We start from the raw sequence: 22949 nt of genomic DNA, 5'->3' as shown, positions 1-22949 counted from the left end.
GATAAATATTAAAATGCCGTTTTTTTTTTTTTTTACATAGACTCCATCCTTTAATATGTGTAATGAGGCTATTGAGCAAAAGCACAATTTTTAAGTCATTAAATTACATATTCTAACACTAAACACAATTAAATCCAAAATCTAACATCACTTCAAACATTCCCTCAGTTTCAATGAATACACAAGGGCTCATTAGCCTTATAGTTTATTGTGCAACTTCCGAAGTCCACACACATTAATAATACATTTTTTAAATGGACTGTTTTGACTTTGAAAGAAATTATGCAGACCTTCTCATTGAACACTTACCTGGGGTTAGAGTCATTCTTACCATCTGTGCAAAGAGGACGGACCTAATACCTGTAATTAATGTGCGACACACATTTTGTGCAGCGCTACATATCGCTCTAGCAGTTTTAACTTACTTTAACACCTGCCATCTGTAGTTCTGTAAAAGACTGACTATTTCTGGAAGCTCATGTGACAAGTTGGCCATGATTGGCTCTCTATCCACAGAGGGAGTTTACAGAGGACTGGTATTTGTGGCTATAAGGTTAATAAACGTTTGTGTAAAAATCAAATAACTATATTTTAAAATATGCTTTTTTTGCCAAGTAGATAAAAAAACAAAAACAACAGAAAATAGAAGAGTTCTAGCAAAAAAAATCCAGGTTAGCAATTGGAGGGAGCTAAAAAATGAGAAAACAGAAGCTACTGTGCAAATACCCTTTTATTTTTCCCTGTTAGAACAACAATAAAAGTTGATCAACTAATCAAATTCCTTTCAACTGAAACAGGTCAATCCATCCTGTAAAGTTGAGCAGTTTTTCTGTGCCCTACTATGTCAGATATTACCATAAAACTGCTCTTACAATTACTTCTTCCTTTAATCCAGTCTTTAATCCCCCCTGAACTGTCTGGTCTTTTACATCAGTCATAATTCACTTTTATATGTCTTATTTCAATGCATCATCTTTTTTCATTTAATTTCTCCCTTAATAACAAAAACTACCAGCATATGAAATGTTAAAAAGTTGTAAAAGATGCATGATCAGTGAAGCCCTTTTTGGCCAAAGCCATCAAAACAACTGACTGGATGTAGGTTCAACCTACATCTTAGAACAACCTACTAGGTTGTTCTAAGTCCTCCTCGGAATACACATTTTTATTAACATCTGTTGGTAGCAGTTTCCTGGAATATAATTACTATTGGTTTTTAAAAATATAAATTTATTTAAAAAGTCCTTTTGAAAGAAGTTAAACTGGGCGCCATTTTTTTCCATGCCTATATTTACTTACATCTATTCAATCTTGAAATGTGAGAGAAAAACTGATGGCAAATTGTCAGAATTTTAGTTCCGACCACACAAGACAGAAGGAGGTTCTAGGTTTGGCCTAATTTATGACTACTGGTCTAAACAATTGCAAGTTATACCATAAACTGCATACACTCCAGGAAGGCATTGGACACAAACTGTCTTTGAAACTGGGTATCCCAAACTTTATTTTACTGGATTTATCAGAAGTACCATGGAGAGCAGTCACAGTTAGTGGCGACACACATACAGAACAACTTTCTGCCTACCCATTGGTATTCAACAAAAATTAAAAACACACATACATGCCAAAGAAAATAGGCACAGAAGAATAAAAAACAAAGAACTTAAATCATTATTGCAAACCTAACTCGTGATATTGTTATATTTTCAAAAAAAAAAACAAAACCCAACACCAAATCAACAAACGTGAAATTCATCATTGCAGATGTAAAAGGAGGATAGAAAGTGTATTAAAGCATCTTTAAAGATGCATTTACGGATAAAAAAAAAAAAAAAATGTGAAAAAAGGGGATTTAGCAACCAAGAAACATAACAGATGGTTTGGAACAAGACAGATGGCGACTTAAATACAGATAAAGGATCTTGGAGACAGAAAGACCATTGAGGACACATGCAGATATGTTGTATGCATCTAGGTAAGAAGGTATAAGATAGAAAATCAAGAGGGTAGCAGTTGGCATAGAGAAACTGTTGAGTCAGTTTGGAAAGCAGCCAGGCTATTGTACGCAAAAAGATTAACAGAAAATATGAAGCAGCCTGACATTGACACCAACCACCATGCTTTAAAGCCCAATTGAAAGAAACAAAACCAAATGAAGATCAAATGGAACAAGATAAAGAAATAGTTAAACCATCTAAGAAAGAAAAAATAATCAAATGGAGTGAAAAGGTAGAGAGAGAGAGAGAGGTTTTTAATTTCTCCAAAAAGGCAATATATGTTATTCTTGAGTGTAGTGAGTTTTTTTCCTTTTAAATAAATATGTTGAATTAAATCTATGGTTAGTGTATGACCATAAAGGCCACCTCACCGATAACACTGTACAGAATATACATAATATGCTTTCTTTAAAGACAAAATAACATTTAGATGTACATACAGTATTCCTCATTTGTCAGTATACAGCCATTGTATTAAAAGTAGCAAGCCATTTTTTTTCTCTCCCCGTTTTCTTTTTTACAAATAACCCATGCAACTCCCATATAGATTTAAGATATATAATTCTATTATCTCCTCTCTCATTCAATAACAGCAGATATTGCCTTTTTAACATAAATGATATATATCTTGATTAATGATGTGGAATTAATTCAAACAGACTTTGCAGCTTTGTTTGACTTAAGAAAAAAATTTAGCTCTGCACAAACTGTAACTTAAGAAGAGGGATCAAAGGAAAAATCTAAATCTGTACAACATTCAAACCTCTTCCTGTTAACACCATAGGAATGGGAAACTCTAGATTCTCTAGGACTATGTACAGGCATTTCATCATTCATGCACAGTGTCAACAAGTAGCACATCGACATTCCAAAACATGGAAAATGTGGCATAGGGGGAGACGGACAGGGGGAAAAGGAGGGCTGTTTGGGGGGGAATATAACAGAAAAAAAGTACTGCCCATTTTGGTTACTTTGGCAGGACATTTAGAAAGAGAGAAAAGGCATGAAAACACACGAGGACGGATAAGACTTCATAACAATACACATGCTGGGCAAGAGGAGTCCATTTGTCTCACTGGCCCAGCAATCAATGTATGGCTGTAACTTCATTATTTTTTTTTAATATTTTCATATTCTTCCCACATATTTTTTTTTATTACCATCTGTCCTCCCTTGATAGTGTCCTGTACTTTAAAATGTTAAAGGTAAAGAATAGCTCCGGTAAGTTTTTTCTTTTAATCCCAACATTCCTTTTCTTTTGCTCATTTTGTACCAGAGGAATGTCCATCCTTTTATCTTTACTTTCCCCCATTTCTTTGACTTTCCAGTGTTGCATGTATTTATTTCTCAGTCTGTCAGACAGTCGGTAAGCTAAGAAGTGAATTAGGCATCGGAGACATATCAACTTTTACATGAGTAGCAACATTATTAATGGTTCACAACTGATCCAACACCACTTGATTATTATTATTTTTTTACAGGAACATTGTAATTACTGTTTAAGTCAATCATTAAACAAAAATATGTTTACATCGAAAGCGACTCTGCTAATCAAACGGTCATTTAGCCGTTTTATTTAGCAACATGAAGCAGTGCAAGGCTTTTCCTTCATTTTAAGATTCTACAGTTAAACAGCAAAAAGTCCAAACAGCAGTCAACAGCTCAGTTGTTTAATCCTTCGTTGCTTTGTGTTAAAGACTCGTTACTTTGAGGCCTGAGCCAAGAAACTAACTTATAAGCTATTGCAGTGCTTTTCTAAGAAAAGTTGGTTTATGACTTTAAAAAAACCCTGCCTGTTTGGTATTTACAGTTAAAGTTAGCAAGCTTGCTGGTTGCAGCTCAAAATTAGCAAGCCAGAAATTAGTTTCCCACCTCCGTTCAAACCATGCGGACAGCTGCCGTTAGCTTCATGTTAGCCAAGCCCGTTAGTCAAGGTTGTAACATAGAAACTGTGTGCAACAAAGCTGGTGTTACAAGAGACCACCAGCCTTCAAAGTAATTTTTTTCTGTAAAAAAATACTCAGAAAATGGGCTGAATGCAAAAAAATTTCACGACTACAAGTGCTTCTTTCTTGTCCACCTGTTTTAAAATAAATCCAACATGTTTCGACAACATCTAAGAAAATTAATGGCTTCAAGTTATACTAAACCAATGCAGTTGTACATTTCTATTTTTTTTTTTGCTAGTATTACTATTTTAAATTGATTACAGTGTATAAACCTTCAGCTCAATCCCAGTGAAGAGACAATTACATAATAACTTTAATTAGAAAGGTTTGAGTTGAGTTTAAATGACTATTTCCTGCTGCTTTTTAAAGAAATGTGTATATGAGTATATTTGGTGTTTTTGGAAAGGAGTTTGATTAGAAAACCTTTTACTGGATTCGTTACAAATATTTGTGATAGAAAGATATCCCTTTGGCAAAATAGGGGTAAACTGTCACTCCAAAGACTTCATACAACAACAGTTATCTAATGCAGAGCTTTACATATTTCAGTCTTGTTTTGCCATTTTGTTTCATTATCGATGCAAGAAGGCTGTCTGAGCCATGTTGTTGGAGCTTTATCCAGTTAAGTGTTTCCTACTCTATTGTTCTACTTGATTATTTAAGAAAATCTAGAACATTTAAGATGTCTGTCTTTAGAATTCTCTGGATATTCATCTAATGAAGGCCTCTGCCTGACTACCACTCGCATCGATAACATTCTTTGACAAAACTACTGCTAAGTTTACAATGGTTTAACTAATCCAGACTAATTATTCTACAGATAAAGTTTAAAATACTGCTTATTGAACATTAGGTTAAAAAAAATATATTGAAATACTTGCCAATTAATTTGCATACAGTAGTGCTATAGTACAAGTATGTGTACACTGAGATTTTCATGGTTTGCAGCTGTATAAATAAAATAACAGTCTGAAGTCTAAACATCTCTCAGTCAAAATAGGCTTATTAATGATTTGGGCTGTTTTTGTTGTTGATTTCAAGGTTTTTTTTTGTGTTCCAATTAGTGGTTTTGACAAAATTTTGACTGTTTATATAATTATTGGTAGGTTAAAAGAACAGACAGCAAAGCTAATGTTTTACTATAATCTGCTCTGTCTTTCCAGAGATTGCCAATATAATTTGGACCACCGTCCCTCTGTGCAATCAGCTGCTGAAATTCTTTGCCTAAGGTTCATAAAAAATTGTTTTAATTAAATGTTGTCTTAAAGTAGTGACTCCAATATTTTGTTTCATCTTGGATGTAGGACCTCTTGGTTCCTACATCAGTGAAAATAGATTTTTGTAGAATTCGGACCATCAAACCAGAGATATGAAAAGGCTTTGGAGCCTTTTGGTTTGAATATGTTTTGGTCGCTCCTTGCTGATAAAATGATGAAATGAATACAGCTTCTTTTTTAGATACCAATTTAAATAATAAAAAGAAAAAGACCTCAATATTATCACCCTTAGAGGGAAAAAACAGTAATGAATATTGAGGAACTGCCTATATTTCTATCACATGGCTTTTATTTACGCTGCTATTGTGAAGTTACTGTAACATAATGAAGTATGAAATGTCATGTTTTTCTATTGAAATATATTTTTTGGAAATAAATATTAGCAAAGAAATTGTGTTAACAGCATCCTCATGGTTAAACACCTTTATAAATCAGCTTGAATAAAGCTACACAAATGGGTGTAGCTAAAGCAAGAACTTAGACCTATTTTTAAAAGCTGTTTCAGTCAAAACGGGATGAAAATGAGCAGTTTGGGCCAAAAGTTAAGCAAAACTAGTTTTGATAGTTGAGTTATTTAATGGAGCCTCTTTTATCTTTTTTTTTTCTTTCTATGAAACAAAGTCTTATCAAGCGAGAGTCAATCTTAAGTGTGAAAAGTGTCTATATATATCACCCCTAATGGCCAGTCTAACTATATTCTCAGAATTAGAAACCAATAGGAAGGACCAGGAATATGTTAGTTTGAACAAAGCCCTTAAGTTAGAAATATTCAAATAAATCATTGAACAGTCAACAACGGCTTGTTTAGGAGGCAGGATATTGTCCAAGTTGTTGAATAAATTGAGTAGAACTCACAAAGTCCATCCGGTTTTGCAGAAATTGGCATCTATACTATTTTTTTACTAATTATATGGCAACGATTTGACTGAAATATGATTGTGGAAAATCTCAATAGTTAAAAAAGGAGATTCCTTCATTAAAGAAAAGAAACCCCAACACACAATGATAACATGGATAATAGCAACGCGACAACTATGGTTTCTCTAACAGTTTTTGACGGTAGAGTGGCCTCTTGTCCTCACAGACATGGCCCTATTAAAGGTAAAAGCACAAAATCCTCCACCATCAACTTTGATTTAGATAAGGACCTTAAATTATTTACATCTACAGTATAAAGCAACAGAACGAGGACCCATTTGAGGGGCCGGTGGCATAACCAAGACATTCAGAAAGAAACCAGTCAAGCTGAAACGCCTGTCCTCCTCATAGTATTTACAAGTGCCAAACCCGGCAAGGATCAAAGTTTCGTCAGATGGAACGGGCCCCTCCCAGAACAGAAGTCCACTTCAGCATTTCTACAAGCTGTGAGAGTCAAGAAGACCTCAAGCACAATAGCATTTTTGTCTTACGCAGCAACAGAAAAAACAAGAGGCATTTATTTCACAGTAGTTTACCATCTTCCCACCTCAAACACACCACCATACTCCTGCAGACACATAGTTTGTTGTCAATAAATGGCTGTGGCCAAGGATCCTGTTTGTCTATTACATTTTTTAGCTTTGAACGTGCGTGCAGAAACTGTATTTTGAACCTGGACACAAGAGGATCTTTGCTCCAACTTGAGGTCTGCAGAGATTGCTGCTTAAGCCACATTTTCAAACCATGAGCACTCATGATCTATTTAAAAGTCCAACGCAATAAGCTGATTTGGATTCTCCTATCATGGATTCATCTGAAACAAAGGACATGTATTGCAACTATTGTGTTATGGTAAATTTGTTTTATGAATTTAAACCAAAATTTGTCATCGACAGCATGATGTGTGTGGATTTGTGGTGAGAAGGGAAAGGGGATTTTTTTTTTTGTATTCCTTTTGCCATCAGTGAAGTAATTTCTGTAGTGGCTTTGAATCTCAAGTAAGATGTTCTTCCATTTATCTTTGATTCCCTCCGCTGCTATTTTGAGCGCATCGGAAGGTTCTTCATCTGTACATACATCCATTTGTCATTTCATGTATTGCACAAAGGGAGGGAGTAATAGATCAATGACAACCTTAATTTTCAACAACAATCCATTCCGTTTATCCCTTTCTTTCATCCTTTTTCTTCTGCCCCACCCTTCTCTTCTGCATCTTTCTTTCTCTTAAAAGCCTTTGATGTGGCAATAGGCCTCCAGTGAGGAGAAGAGAATGTAAAGGAGCCAGAGGCTGATGAACAGCATGGTGGTCAGGACCTTAGCAGTCCGGGGCCCGCCAAGCTCCCCACCGATTTCTGGCCGCCGTCGGTACATCAAGGTGGCAACGGTGATAAAGGCAAATATGGTGAAGAGTGTAACGGAGAAAGCCAGAGTGCCAGGGTCAACCTTAAACTCGCGGCCCTTGCTGTTGTGGTAGATGGCAGCAATGGACCATGCCACCTGTCAGGCACGAGAAGAACAAATGTTATGTTCAACATGCTTAGAATTTTAGAAGAGAAAGGATTATGAAGATTCATAAAGGCAAAGAAAAAAGCGATTTAGCAAATGGAAACCCCTCTGGACTCACCCCAATGCCAAGAAACACATTGACAGCATTGGAGCCTGTCACATTCCCAATGGATGCATCAGCATACTGATCTTGTGTTGCCGCAACTTTACTGGCAAAGGTATCTGAATGGAGAGAGAAAATAAAAGGGAGTAAACAGATTTAAGAAAACTTACAGTTTTTCCCTGTAGCCATTAGATAAAAAATTTACAACATTACGTTATACTGTTTAGTAATTTGTTCTTTTTTTCAAACTTTATACACAGCTTGGAGACTTTAAACTGGTGATTAAAAACAATTGAGTACAGTTCCCATATTCGGACAAGAGGGAAAGGGAGGGTAAAGGGAAAAGATAACAAGAAAGAGGGAAAGGAAGGAGGACACTAGGAAAGAAGGGTTGATTGGCTCAATGGAAGAAGAAACCAAAGCTTTAAGAATGTTTTTAATGGAAAGAAGAAAGGGAATAAGGATGGTGACCATGGAAGGAGAAAGACAAGGCACAAGGAAAAAGAGAAAAGAAAACACAGGGAGGGGACACAGGAGAACAATAAGAAAAAAAATTATGAAAAAAAACACAGAAGAAATAAGGAGTTCAACGTTGCCGCCTTTGGTAAGCTTGCTGAGCCAATTTTCAGATTTTAATAGCAAAGAATAAATTAGAAACAACAATGCTCCAAAAATGTTTATTTCCTGGCTGCCTGGATAAGAAGGGATTTATTGCTTAATCAATAATTTAGAGGGATAAATCTCCAATTTCACGGGCAAACAATTTTTGGCCAGGTGGCCCTCTTTTGCTGCCTGGTTCATTTTTTGCCAACTAACAGAAGCTCTAAAGGGGGACACTTTTCATCACTTTACTGACAGAATATATGAAGTCACTGCCAAATCTCAACAATAGGCTTTTTTGCGTGAACAAATAGCCAGTCAGCACTCTCTTCTCTCACTAATTAGCTGGCTGTCCCATTGCTGCAAGAGTTTCCATCTTGTTTTTATCTAGCAGAGGCAGAGCGAAGAGAGAGAAACTGTAAAAGCAAAGAGGTGAAGGATCAAAGGATGAGTAAGAGCTCTTTGGTAGTGACAGCCAAGTTGGCATTTGAAACAGAATGGGAAAGAATGGCCGGAAGGACCGCTTGTAAAGGAAAGAGGGTCAAAACAATGGACTAAAATAGTCCAGCAAAGACAAATCCCTGCTATACGTCTTAATGCTTTCAGGGCCATCTTGCTTGGCCTAACTGCGACTCTGTTTGTGTCAAGCCTGATATTCCATAAGCCTGCATGTGTGTGAGTTCCAGAATAAAAGTGGCTAAATAAACACTGCCTGGGTGTTTGTGAACAATACCACCTGGGTCCAATCTAATGCCATGCATCCACCAGCTGGCAAAGGCTAGTGAGTGCGTGCTTCAGTCGCTCTGCGATGCTTGTGGGCCTGATTGAGTGGGAGTGTGTGTGGGTTCCTGCATGTTCAGCGGCTCTCTGCATGTTTGTGTAAAGCGGCTTTGACACTGCAATTCCTTCTGTGACAGCATGTCTCCCCTGAGAACTTCCTGCCCTTTTCCTTCTCTACCTCACAATTTACCCCTTGCCTACCTTTCCACCTCTCTCTATGCCGCCTGCTTTACACACAATCATCTGCTCCTCTTTTCCCTCTCGCCTCTTAAATCAAACAGACACTTTTGGGAAGGTTTATGTGCTCAATCTGGTCAGTTTTCTGGCTTGTTCTAAAACTTGTTCACTGTCTGCTAATTTGCAAAAAAATTTCCGCCCAAAAAAAAGAATCAAAAGAAAAAAAACGATGAGGTATCTTATCACACAACGATTGAACATACAAACTTTCCTTTTTTAATTTTTTTTAAATGTATAAATATTTTACCACTTATCTACATTAGAATTACAGGTTAAGATAACAATTGTGAATACGATCTAAAGATGTGTCTGCTAAAACCCATCTAGATTAAGACTTCTAGACCACATATGCAGCAGTTTTATCCTTGACATAATTTAAAATACGTCAGACAGGCTTCAATAAAAAAAAAAAAAAAACAAAAAAAAAAAAAACAACAAACTGGAATGTATGAGAAGAAGACATTTTCTACACGCTGCAGCAGATGGAAATCATGTGCTTTTGAAATGAGCATCGGAAAATTCTACACTTAGCAGCACCTGAAGGGAAACTACACTTGTGGAATGCAAAGCTTAATGTGAGATAGCTGTTCACGACTGATGGCTCATTGAGTTATTGATGGGTTGAGATGGAGCGCCTAGCAAGCCAATCTTAAAGTTACCAAGGCAAGCAAACCCAAACAATGTCACCTTGAATTAAACACAGTTAATCTTTTATATCAAGGCTTATAAGGAATAAAATAAGCAGTCACATTTTCTTTTTTTTTTTTTGGCAGTTTTGTAGATGAACTGATTATAGAAACGAGGATTATTACCCATCTAACACGAATAAAGTGTTCTACAGAGGATATGCTATACGTTGATGAGTCAGTGAGTCAGGTTAAAACAACATTAACAATACTGCTGTTACTACTATTGAAATGATTAATAGTAATGCTAATCAATTTAGTTTAAATGATAATGTAATGATCCATAATCTGCAGGAAATATAGTATTTGAACAGTTATTAAAGTTGTTAGGTGAAAGATTTTTTACATTTAAATTTATGTGCATATTGATCACAAACTATTTAGAAATGTTCCATTTTTTGTTGTTGTAAAAACTGGATTTTCATGGTTTTGGTTTTAGAGATATATTCTTGCCATATTACTAACAAAGCTCTGATGACATGAATTGCTCCTTTCTCTGTTTAACTAGAAATGCCTTATTGTAAACAAGGCTTTAGCTGAGTCCTCAAAACCACAAAACTCATTTCAGTTTATATCACTATAATTTTTTTCTGCTCCTTTTCTTCAGTTTGCAGTGTTTATGTGCATTATCTGAGCTAACTGTGATAAACGGGGTTAATCATCTTGCAACTGCAGCACAGGATGGGTTCTATTAACTGTAACAGCCACCATACTGGAGCTCAGTTTCTTTGTGTCATTGTGTGTGAGCTTGTTTGTGTGCAAGAGAGCCCAGGGAGCTCCTCTTAATAATGCTGACAGCCTCAGGAAAGTTAAAGGACTTTTTTTTTTCCTGTTCTGCGGCTCTGCAAATTGGGTGCACATCTGTGTGGAGTCTTACTTCTTAGCCTGTTCAAGCAGATCTATTGGTCTGTAGATGCGGCTGTTGGCAGGTGTGCATTTTCTATAGGTCTAGGTAAGGTACACAACACTTTACCTTCATCCCTGAGCCCCATGAATGGGACGACAGACCACCAGAGCGCAACATGACAAATGCACTTATGGTAATAAAACATTGTACTCGCAAGCCAAGTTAGTGTGCTTACACAGGTAGCCTATTTCTCAGGTTGCATGATTTTCAGGTAAACATATCTGTTCTTTGCTCTTTTGGTGTTTGCACCACAATACATCATCACAAGACAAGTGCTTTTACTTCCTATTAGACTGAACTGGGCCACAAATTTCTATTAATTATTTTCCTGCTTTCATGTAAAAGTCTGACTCGCATAGGAAAATGCTTTCCTTATATCATACATGAAAATAGAAAAAAAAGGTCCAAAATGTCAACATACCTGAAAGGGAGCAGTGATTAACACACATCTATACCTAAAATTGCTATCCAGAGGGAATTATACTTATGACCTTTTAAAGCTAAATGCCGAATGAAGAGGGAAAAAAAGATTTGATTGGGCTGATGGAAAGTTCAATACTTGGATATTATAAGGCATAGACATTTAGAAATAAGTTACAGAGATACTTATGTACTTTTCAGAGGGAAAGGTACAGTGGGGGACAGGCTCGGACTGAATACCGGGCATTTGCACGGTGGGCTGGTCCCAATTTCAGCGTGTGAGGGCCGGCCCTCCTTAAATCATACTGACCCCAACACTTACTCTGGCCGTAGCACCTACCTGTGATGGTAAATAACTCAAGGAGCTCAAGTGATACAATGTTAACTACGTAAATGATGCATGCAGTATATATAGCCCTTCCTTATCATGGACATCCTTGTGACAGTTGGTGCATGGTGTAATTTTCTATTTCTTCAAACTGTAAAATCCTTGCTAGAAACTAAATTATAATAAAACTAAAATGCTTTCGTTCGAATATTTTGTAAAAATATGTTGCGGGGTATAATGGGGTTTTGCATCTACAGGCTAATGTTTCCCATCTTAAGTACATGGTTGCCAGGTTGGGATGTTTCCCAATCTGGCAGTTTAGGATGGCCGTCTATGGGTTAAACATGTTTTTCTTTAGATTTATGGCCTAAGAGATCATTAGACTTTGGTTCAAACTGTGTAAGATTTCGTACATCCAGGCGGTTTATGAAAATATTTTGGGCTGTAAAATGTGAGTCAGTGACATCTGGCAGCCCTGCTGATGTGGTGAGTGTGGATGTTAAGCAGCAGCAGTCACTAATGCGTCTGCGTTATTAACCAAAGCCAGTAAAACCACATTATAGAAGTCTTGGTGATAGTTGTCATGTGATGCTTGAAGATAGATTGGTGAATCCACAATGTGTGTTCGTATTGTGTTTCACATTTGAGATGCAAATATTAATATAATATGCAGAACAAAAGAAGGAGAAACTTTCACCGAGGGAGGGAGTTGGCGTCTATTAGCCTTCAAAGTGTTACTAAGGTTTTGAAGATCTTTGTATGTACAATTAAAAAATCGTTCGAAGGCCAGTAGCCTTGGGTTTATTTTTGTGTGTGTGCGCCTTTTCTTTTCCCAGGTTTTGTTTGCAGGTGCAGTTGCTGCTTCCTGTCAGCTGTCGCTGCTATGGGAACTTGCAGTCCTTCTGTAACTTCCAGTTTCCTGCATTTTCTTGTCACTTCCTGTTGCAAGGCTCTCCTCATCTGGATTGGATACTGGCCTGACCAATCAAAGGAGAACTGTTCCTATTTAAACCAGGGCTCTCATACAGACTGGGCAGCTGTCTTTGAACAGCTTCCCTCTTGCTGGTTTGTTCACATGTTGAAACAACTTTTATATAGCTGTGACACTGATACTGGTTGTGTTACTTGGTTCTGTCCTGAATTGGCTAGTGTTTTGTTCCCCGTTCCTCATTATGTTTATCTACATGCTGATTTTGTCTGCAGCACCAGGACTCAGTTTTGTGGCCTTGGGTCTTTTATATTATTTTTGTTAAGCTTTGTGGTTTTGTTTCAATTGTATTTTTAGACTCCTTTTAGTTACCTTTTCCCTAATTCTTCAGCGGTAAACTGAACAATAAAACATTGAAATTATAAAGCGAATTACATCTGGTTTTAAAATGTTCCTTCCCCTTTCTCCTCAGCTGAGCTGGGTTGTAATATAGGGTTTTAAAAAAAAGACGTCAAAATGACAGTTTTATTTTTGCACTGGAATGAAGTAAAGGGTATCAAAGCACTGTCTCTTCATGTCTCTTCATAAATATTGCCTTGCTGCAAGAAAGAAATGAGTATCTTATGTAAGTATTTACCAACAAGGACCCAGCTGAAGCTCATTGTCATGGAACAGCTGTATTATTGCTTTGTGTTATTATAATTAAAGAATGTCATACTGCCCAAAGCTTTGCATCCATACATGCAGCATTAAATTAAGTGACTAACCTGAGTGTATTATTGGCTCTTTACATTCATTTTCAAATTTAGAGGAAATAAAGACAAAAAAAAAATAATTTGTAGGGAAAATCTGAAAATACATAAAGCATTGTGTACAAAAAGCTTAGATGCTCACTTGAGGACGTTTAGGCTGATAAGTTTAAGTTTGCAAATGTTATAAAGTGTTTAAAGCTACATTGTGTAACTTTTAGCAACATCTAGCGGTCAGACTGCAGCAACATGAACATCTCCCCCCCACCGCTTCTCCCCCCCAACAGTACGGCGAGCTTTACAGGACAAAATGTCTTCCACGACGTCCGCATCACCTACCTTCTCAAGTGATGAGGTTTGTTTACATAGATAATTTTACAGATAGTATTTCATTAGTCTGTGTAGGGTATAGATTTCATGTAGACTTAAGATAATAAATATACCCGTTATTTTTTCTACATCGTTGTGACATTTTGGCGATCTCGCAATCGCTAGTTTGTTGGCTCTGCGCTGCCGTAGGGCAAAGATGTCTGCCTCCATGGCTGAGAGACCCGCTCCTATGTAATTATAAATAACAAATTCTAAGGCAACGCAAATATTAAGGTTAAGAGGCTGAGCTTGTAGATGATGATAAAATAACATAGTTATGTATAATATATTACATTTCTGACTGTATATCCCTGTAATTATTACACACTGTAGCTTTAAAGCAACATATGGCGATCACGTTATAATGTGACCCAGAGTTTTTCAAGGTTAGAAGACAATCTGTGAAATTCTGTTAGATTTTATGCGTCGCACGCAAATAAAAATGCAAAACTACTTAAACTGCTGGAAGTTGTGGAAAAATTCTTTATAAACTTTTTAAACTTTCACAATACTCAAAACATAAACTTTAAGTTGTTCCTCAAGAAATAGTTCACAAGCATTTACCTGGCACAGAAGTTCCGAGTGCGACAAATACGACTGCTGTGACGGAGTCTTTCAGACCTACGTTGCAGCCGAAATGAGAGGCCAGATCCCCTGAAAAATGTCACAGGAAGCAAAGTCCATGATGTAATCGCTACACTAAATGCTAAACATTTCACTAAATGCAGTTTAAACAGCAACCTTGTCAATGAAAAAACATATAATCATATAAAGTCAGTCACTAATCTCTTCCACTCGGAGGTTAAGTTACAAAAATAGCAAATATCCATAAATTGGCTGTTAAGAGAGAGAGCACTATAAAATTAAGGGAAAAAAGCAGGGTGTTAGAAAAGGTATAGAACCAACAAGGGTAACAACATAACATGCTGCAGTCATTTTTGCACATCTCTGTTGTTGCTGTTTTTTTACATATCCACTACTGTAAAAATGTCCAGAGCTGTTTATTGGTTATTTATTCTCCAAATGTGCAATATTTATATTGTGAAAATACTGTACAGTAGAGTATTTTATTTATTTATTTTGTAACTCTGTCACTTATTCTGTTATTTCTATACGCTTTTTAAGGTCCACATTTGTGTGACCACTTTTTCTACAATCTTTTGCTGCTGTAACAATTATTCATTATATATATAATTGTGGGACAATAATGGGATTTTCTATTCTATTTTCTATTCTTGGTTAACTGAAGTTTTAAGGGGATAGTAAAGCCAAGCCACTTAAAGAGGCATGCGGTGCCATTGGAACCAGAAACACATCTCACAGTCATATCTTGGGAGATGAGCCATAAATATCATTTTTTTTTTTACTCACTACAAATAAATTGAAATCTAAATATGTAATTTTTTCTTAAAATAATTGCAGTTTTCTTTAATTGAAAGGATTAAAAAAACACTTTGCATATTGAACAAGACTATTTACATTTTAAATAAGAAAAAGACAATTGTATTGTCTTTTTTCTGGTGCATATTCTCAAATTACCTTTTTTTAAAGAGGAAATATTACCTACTTATATTAAGGGTAAATGCACTTAAAGACATTTTCACTTATTTCTATTTTTCTTTTTGCATTTTAGCTATTCCTGAATCAAAGGCAATATTGGCTAAGGGGAAAATGACTGGGAAAGTGTTCTTAAGTGTAATTCTCATATTGCAGCATTTCATTTTTTATTTAAATCCAAAGTTACCAGATTCTGATGAGAATGCAGTAGGTCATCATTTCAGATGCTTGTGTTCTAGTGTGAACTAGATCTGGGCCCTCATGGCATTTGCTTGCATTGTTCCATAAAGTCAAAAATCAGCACAGTTATCCAGCAGGAAACTGTAAACCACCTAATGCTTCCTTCTGCTAACAAGACTAATGGAGATACAAGTTTAATTTCCCAGCCAACGGTGTGAGCTGTTCACACTTCAAAGGGTATCAATACATGCTTTATTGTTGATGTTATAACTGTGGTTGGTTGGCCAACAAAGCCTGCCTGAATAATTAAAATAAACTGACATAAAAACCTGAAATGTGTCGCTTTGCGTACAACTCACCTATGAAGAAATGTTATTTTCAACTGATCTATTAAAATAAACCCATTTCACAGTATTGCTCTAATTTGTTATGATGGACCTGTCAAGTGTGCCATTATATTTGAAACTGTGCTCACCGATGACAGCAGTTAGCAGTCCAATCATACAGATGGAGACAACGAAGCAGGCCCAGCCGCTCCAATAATCAGTGGGGGGGACGAAGGCAAACAGAACTTTCCAGAACACAGTGAGGAAATGCATGACGTAGTCAAAGCATGAGGGCAGTTTTTCCTCCCCGCACTCTTCATCATCGTCATCTTCACCTGAGGGGAAGAAGGAGAGTTTAGGTAAAAATAAGGCTGCAGAGCCTCGATTGGTTTAATCTGTCAACGTTAAAAGAAACATGGAAACAGCAAAAGAGGAAAGTGTTTCTGTGCTGTTATTTACAAAAGCAGTCGAAGGCTCCTTTCAATAAAAGATAAACTATATTTAGTTTGAGGCAATTTCTTTTTCCTTTTGTAAGACGTTTTCACCTTGGTTCCATCAGTATTTCCCAAGTGATCCCTGCTGGCAATTCTGCAAAATTTGTTTTGTTCGACAACAATGGAGACAGGAGAGTGGTTTACATGTAGGTGTAGCTGATGTCTTACAGATGGATGTCAAATTTATAATGACTAAGAAAATACAGCAAGATTAAAAAAAAGCCATGACATGGTACAAGTCAAGTCAATGTTTCACTTCATTGTTGCATTCATAAAAAAATCTTGATTGTTTAATACCTTGTCTAAGAATCTAAGTCCGAACCTTTTTTGAATCCGTTTATCCCAACTTTAACTTAATACAAGATATATATAATGTGCTGATAAAAGTCATCAATCAACTCTAATAAATGTCAGAAGCCTAGTTTCTGCCCCTTCTGTCCAACACATCTGTGCAACGTCAGTATCAGGCTCTAATCACTTCCTCGGGACATAAACTGCAGCCATTCTGAATGACTCAGACTGTGGATATTGATTGTGATTTAATGCAAGGACCACTGAAACATAAAATTCAAATTACTTTTCTGGCTCTATGGAAAGTCACCCCCCCCCCCCCCCCCCCCATTTCTGCTCCATTTAGAAAAGACTCAAACCCACCAGTAAATGAGGCTCCATGCTGCTTTAGTGAAACGCTGTGATTGGGTTAATCCCAGTGAGAGCAGTGACCTCCCGTTGATTTCACCCGTGTCATCCACTTCCCATTTACTACAAAAATTCAAAAAGCTGGCGATGCATTTCAGTTCCCCAAGCAACCAAGCGCACCAAACATTTGCACTTAAATGAGTCCAGCTTGGACAGTTTTCCACCCATTTGCTCCCACATTTTAACCACCATAGTTGCAAAAGCATTGATTGTACCAACTACCAGTTCGTGGACATTTTGCTTCAGTGGACAATAACGTTCCTATTGTGGCTGATCGTTTTTGTAGCAGCTTGCATTTGCACAGCAGAGGCATGTATTTTAGAGACTGCTGAAACATTAATATTCCTTTGTCAAAGAGGGTATCTTAGTTTATACTTGCACACAATCATATTTATTCTAACTGGATAAAGTGCTTTTAGCATTATAAAGAATAGATGTACCCCTTCCTAATGGCTGTCCTGGGAACAAAGCTAAATTAATGTTTAAATGACCATAAATGAAAAAAAAATAAGGTTTTCGGACCAGATTATCTCACACAACAGGGGTCTTTAATTTTTGAGTTAACGATGAGCTCATTAAAAGAATGGCGTGTACAATTTCAATAATGTAGGGTTGATAAGCAATACAAATGTTGGTAATCTAATGTAACATACTGTCACACTTTTGCTTCAGGGGCTTGTAATTGGAAAATAATTATTTCCATCATCAGCCACAAATAAACAGCAAAAGGTCAGTGCAACAGGCAATGCTGTCAAAGATTTGAATCAGGCATACAAACTTGGCCATGAATTATAAAACAGGTCCTGTCATCTGTGTTATATTGCTTTTTACTCTCAGCAGATGTCCTTCCTGCTCACCCACGCCGTCATGTCGGACTGGAGACATTTGCCTCACTTCCTTTCTCCTTTGGCAAATGCTGATGTGCTTTAACAGCACCAATATCCCCTGCTTTCTTTTATCATCAAGTATCAATTTAAAGGTGATATTTTCTGTCTCACTGAAATGCTCTACAGTTTATCTTCTGTATGTTTCACACATAGATTCAAACATCCTGGTACAAGGTCCAGACCCTATTTCAGGGTGAAGTGGATTGTATGATTGGTCTACAGTAAGAGTGAATGCATTTCTTGTTTCAACAATAAACAACATAAGACAAGTAAAAAAAGGATACCTGGTGTTTAGGCAGCTTTGTTTCTGTCCACTGATTTTCAAAATTATAATGAATAACATTGTAATAATGGGATAAGCAGCTTGTTTGTAAAGTGTTGGCTTATATTCAAACCATGAAATCTACTTTCCTTACAAGGAGTTGTTTGTAGAGGAAGAAAGTCTCTGCTTGATTTGTAATGGAAGCAAGATCCATACCATCAGCTCATTTGCGCGTGTACAAGCAGGTATTCATCCATGTCACCATAAATAATGGAATTACAATAGTAAAAGTCGAATGCAATAGGCATTCTCTTCATTATATTGCTCGTCTGATGTCATCATCAGACATACATAAAGTAGTCCGGCAAAATATGATTACGCAGCATTCATCTATCTTAGATTATGCACTATACTGTATAGCTTAAAAATATATCAAAATCCAAACAAAATGAATTGCTTCAACTATTTACTAAATCTAAAGCCGAAAAATCATGTGTTGTAGGAAGACTGTTATTCTGGTTGCAGATGTGCAAATCAGCTGATGACACAGATTATGCTCCTATAACAGATTGGGTAGTAATAATGCAAATACCACAGATACAATAATAGAGGGATGTGCTGATAAATGGTGCCACATGAACACAATGCTACTGGCGGCGGACTAGCTAAGCTAGCCTTAAATCATATTTGTGGTAAGCAGCTAATGTCCATGACACACTGCCAATGCATTAACTACATCTGCACCAAGATCCCGATATGCTGCTATCATCACCAAAGCTACCAAAGACCCATATTCTAAAATTACATTAAAACACTATAGATCCCTACAAGGACCCTCCGTCCATGTTCTGGTTGATTTATTATGGTCATCACCATCCTAAAGCCAGGTTCATAATGCACAATTATTGCCAGTCTTGGTCAATATTATTCGTCTTGGCAAAGTGCTGTATTGCTGTGCAGTATAACTGCTGCTTTGGCTGACATCTGACCCACATCTGACCCCGTTTCCCTTATCCTCCCCTGTCTGTTTTTCAGAGTTTGACCCGATTAAAAGCACACGATCACCTGATGTCCACTCATTATCATATTGACATCCATCCATCCTGTGCGAGCTGATTTTGTTTTATTCATGCAGTTTGGAATGATGTGAAACAGGTTACCATCAGGTGTGTCTGGCTTGAGACTGGGCTGAAAACTGTAAAATGAATTAGTTTTAACCCTTGAAAAAAACAAATTCTATAATGTGATCATATAGGCTTTTTCTCTCTCACCTGCACCTCCCATCCATAGGCAAGCGTTTTAGAAGGAAATAACATTTTAAAAGTTTATTGCCAAATCATTAAATATGTAAAAACCCAATTCATGGTATGTCAGCACGAACCTTAAAGGGTTATAACCCGGAAAATCTTTTAAATTATAAATTTTGCTCTGACCACTTTTACATAATACCCCAGCTGTCTGATTAAATTAACCATTAAGGACTATTTGTGAACAATGTAAATTTTATCGTTATTGTTTTAGCTTAATTCAGTTCCCCACCATACAACATTCATTTTTTTTATGTTTAATTAATCTAAAAGGCCTCATTACCTGCTGGCCTGAAATTTATGTCAACATTTTTGGTAATTTCTTACATGGACTCTAATATTTATGTCAGAAAGGGTAAAATATCAGTACAAAAAAGTTTAAACCTGAAGCAGCTATCTTATTTTCATCAAGTTTGACATAAACAACGAGAAAACGCAAACCAGTCCCTTTTAAAAATATCTAGCATCTATTGTGTAGATCGTCCACAAGGAATGTTATTGTGCTTGTGGAAAAGCTGAATGGGAATCTGCTTACAAAACTTAATAAGATCCCAGTACAATGATCGCACCCATTTGAGTGTCTGAAGATTTTTCACCTAATGCAAGCTTCAGGCAGAGATCAAAGCAGGGGAGCAACTCTTGATATTAAAAGGATCATTGATCTGTGGCATTTTCTTATTCACTACTAGGGAGGCTAAACCTCCCCAATAAATTTAGTAAATTAAGTGGTCAAATATGCATTGTTGAGCTTCATAAATGCAGACACTAAAATGTCTAAAATGTGCACTAAAATGTGCTTAATTTCATAGGCATGATGACATGCTCTCCTCTCCTCTCTAAAGCAGCTCTATGCAAATTCCGATGAGGTTGGAGGCTTCGTGCATTGAAGAAGCCAGCAAGAAATTTGGGCCCTGATTGCATAAAGTGCAAAAAAATCGTTCACTTTCATTGAGGCTAAACCTCTTATGGGGTCTATGGCACAGTGGCGGGTCAGGTGCGGGTCTTGAAGCTGGCTGCTCGATGCTGATTGGAAGAAAACTCTGACTGGACTGACAGTTGCCAGACAGAGAGGAGGTATTCCTCATGGGACTCAGACGAGAGGAAAAAGTGATTATTCAGTCTGTACAGTTGTCTTGCTGTGGTTTCTGGATTTTATTATTTCAGAGAGCTGTACAACAGCTACGTATAGACAAAACTGTAAATCATTACAAACTCCCAGCGTTATTGATCGTTACTGTTTGCATCTTGGTAAAGTTTTGTTTGGACGTCTCTTTACATTTAGATTTAACACTCCTAAGCCTGTCCTGTTTCAGAGACCAACAGCCGCCATTTTCATTGATCACAGATCTGGTGCACTGGCAATAAAACAAAGAACACAGAAAACATTTTTTTTTAGTTAAAAGATATTTTGCCAAGAAACAAATTCAACAAAAAACAACAGTCGGAGCATAACTGATAACCTTACAAATAAGCACCATTATTTGATTTATTATTGTTATTATTTTTCCTGAGATGATGCTAAACTGTTCTGGAAGATTCTAGATGATGAAGTACAGCCATCTTCACTCTGGCTCAGATTTACCATATCATTTTTTCACCCATATTTTATGCTTCATTTTATTTTTTCACCGCTTCTCCAACTATTTTGACACCCCGACTTTGCCAATACATAATATTGTCTATGACTTAGTTACTCCCTTACCCATCTACAATCTTCTAGCACCTTTTAATATCCTAAACTGTCTCCTCACACTAGTCTGTGTTTATTATCGCAATACAATACCTTTATTTCATGCTGGGACATTATAAAAGATAAAGTATTCAATTTTTTTCTGATTTTATGTCTCCAAAATATTTATTTCTAAGAAAAGGGGAAATGTGTTCCCGTAGAGAAAGAAATAGTCCATCCACCATATGTTTCTAACCTTACAGAGCTAGATTGTTCTTATCTGTCGTCGCTCACTGAACTCATTCTAAAGTTGCAATCTCACAGGGCTGACAGATGATGAACTACAGCTTTTTTCTGCAGGCTGCTAGCCAAGCAAGGTGTGTGTCAATGAGGCTGCCGGCATGTAGCACGCTGCTCTTTAAGTGATATGGTCTGTGCTCACAAGATTTGTAAGAATCCTGCCTGACAGGCGGTTTACACAAGGTTCTCATCCAGGCTCGCATACGAGCACCACAACTTGAGACTGATGTGTCCATACAGGTTGTAGTGCAGAAAAATTTTTAAAATTTTCTCTCTAATCAAATCCTGCCACACGAAGGTAAATTCTGTATCTCCGTAAATCAAAGATTTTCTCACAATGCAAAGGAGAAGAAGCAGAAAGTATACTTGTTTTAAAGGTTTCATTAATCCGAAAGAAAAAAAATAATCTACTAAATTTCATACCTTAAAGTAAGTCACCTTGGGGCGCAGTTACTTGATTACTAAGTGTTTTTATCAATCACTGATGTTTGAGTCTCAGATAAAAAATTGGCACCATCTTCAAAAACATAATTTAATAACTAAATATTATTTTATGAATAGAAATACATGACAAAGAAACTACAAGTAAAGAACTAAATATATTCCTCCTTTAAAAAAAAATCATTTTTATTCCATGTAATAAATTAATAAATATTTGTGACTCAACACTTTAACATTTAAGTTCGACCCCCAACATAAGAAAAGCTATTTCAGCACCGATACTGGTGACTTCAAAAGAGGTTATTGAAAGGAGAAAATTTTACAGTGGTTTTATTTGAAACTGTATAAAATGGTTTCTCTTTTATGTTCATTAAGATAAAAAAATGACCAACAATGACCAGATGTCACTCATATATAGTCAAGATGATGTATGATGTATTAGGGAAATTATGATGCATTAAGACGATAATCCCCCTTAGTTTAGAACAGGTTGGAACTAAGAAAGTTAAAATACTTTTTTAGACACACAAACCTGCCCGATTGTGATCAAATAGAAATGTCCGCATTGTTAGCAGCTAAATGTAGCCCCATGCTTCTGCTTTTCAATGTTCACAAGACATTTGCAATTTTCCAGGAAGGCATTACTTCCTTTTCCTACTAAGTGTAAAAAGTCCTGTTGTACAAGTTATTTATAAGTGGTGAGAGCCTCTTTACTGATTATATAACCAAGTGTTGTCAGGCAGTGTGACAAGCAGTATTGATTAAATGATTTCATCAATAAAACAGGACAACCCATGAGCGACTTTTTTCATATTTCAAAATAAAAGTCTATAACACGATGTGATATATTTCTTATACATTTGTGTAAGATTACAATCAGTCTCAACTTAATATCCAAAGTTCACAACATAAGTTAAATATTTCACCACAAAAAGCAACAATCTAAAAGCAATATGATGCTGCTCTGCAAGAGAGTAAAAATCATTAACATAGCAAAAAAATAAAATCCATCATCTGTCCATACAAATGCCTCTTAATAACATAATTTAAGACTTTGAAATTTCCAGTAAAAT

General features: G+C 36.5%; 1 protein-coding gene across 2 annotated transcripts in view; it reads right to left on the bottom strand.

Moving 5' to 3' along the window:
* Positions 1–6117: 6117 nt before the first annotated feature.
* Positions 6118–22949, bottom strand: part of LOC119793391 (sodium/calcium exchanger 1-like) — a 184765-nt gene continuing 167933 nt past the window's right edge. For both annotated transcript variants that reach the window (XM_038300557.1, XM_038300556.1), the window contains exons 8-11: positions 15967–16152; positions 14319–14408; positions 7766–7869; positions 6118–7638 (exon numbers count right to left, since the gene is read on the bottom strand). In XM_038300557.1, the coding sequence (XP_038156485.1) occupies positions 7366–7638; positions 7766–7869; positions 14319–14408; positions 15967–16152 (653 nt within the window). In that variant the 3' untranslated portion in view covers positions 6118–7365. The remainder of the gene's footprint in view (positions 7639–7765; positions 7870–14318; positions 14409–15966; positions 16153–22949) is intronic.

This window comes from Cyprinodon tularosa, unplaced genomic scaffold (assembly GCF_016077235.1).
Source record: "Cyprinodon tularosa strain WSP-4 unplaced genomic scaffold, ASM1607723v1 ctg450, whole genome shotgun sequence".
NCBI classification, from domain to species: Eukaryota; Metazoa; Chordata; class Actinopteri; order Cyprinodontiformes; family Cyprinodontidae; genus Cyprinodon; species Cyprinodon tularosa.
Note: the sequence above shows the minus strand (reverse complement) of the source record. Positions and strands in the feature narration are given on the sequence as shown.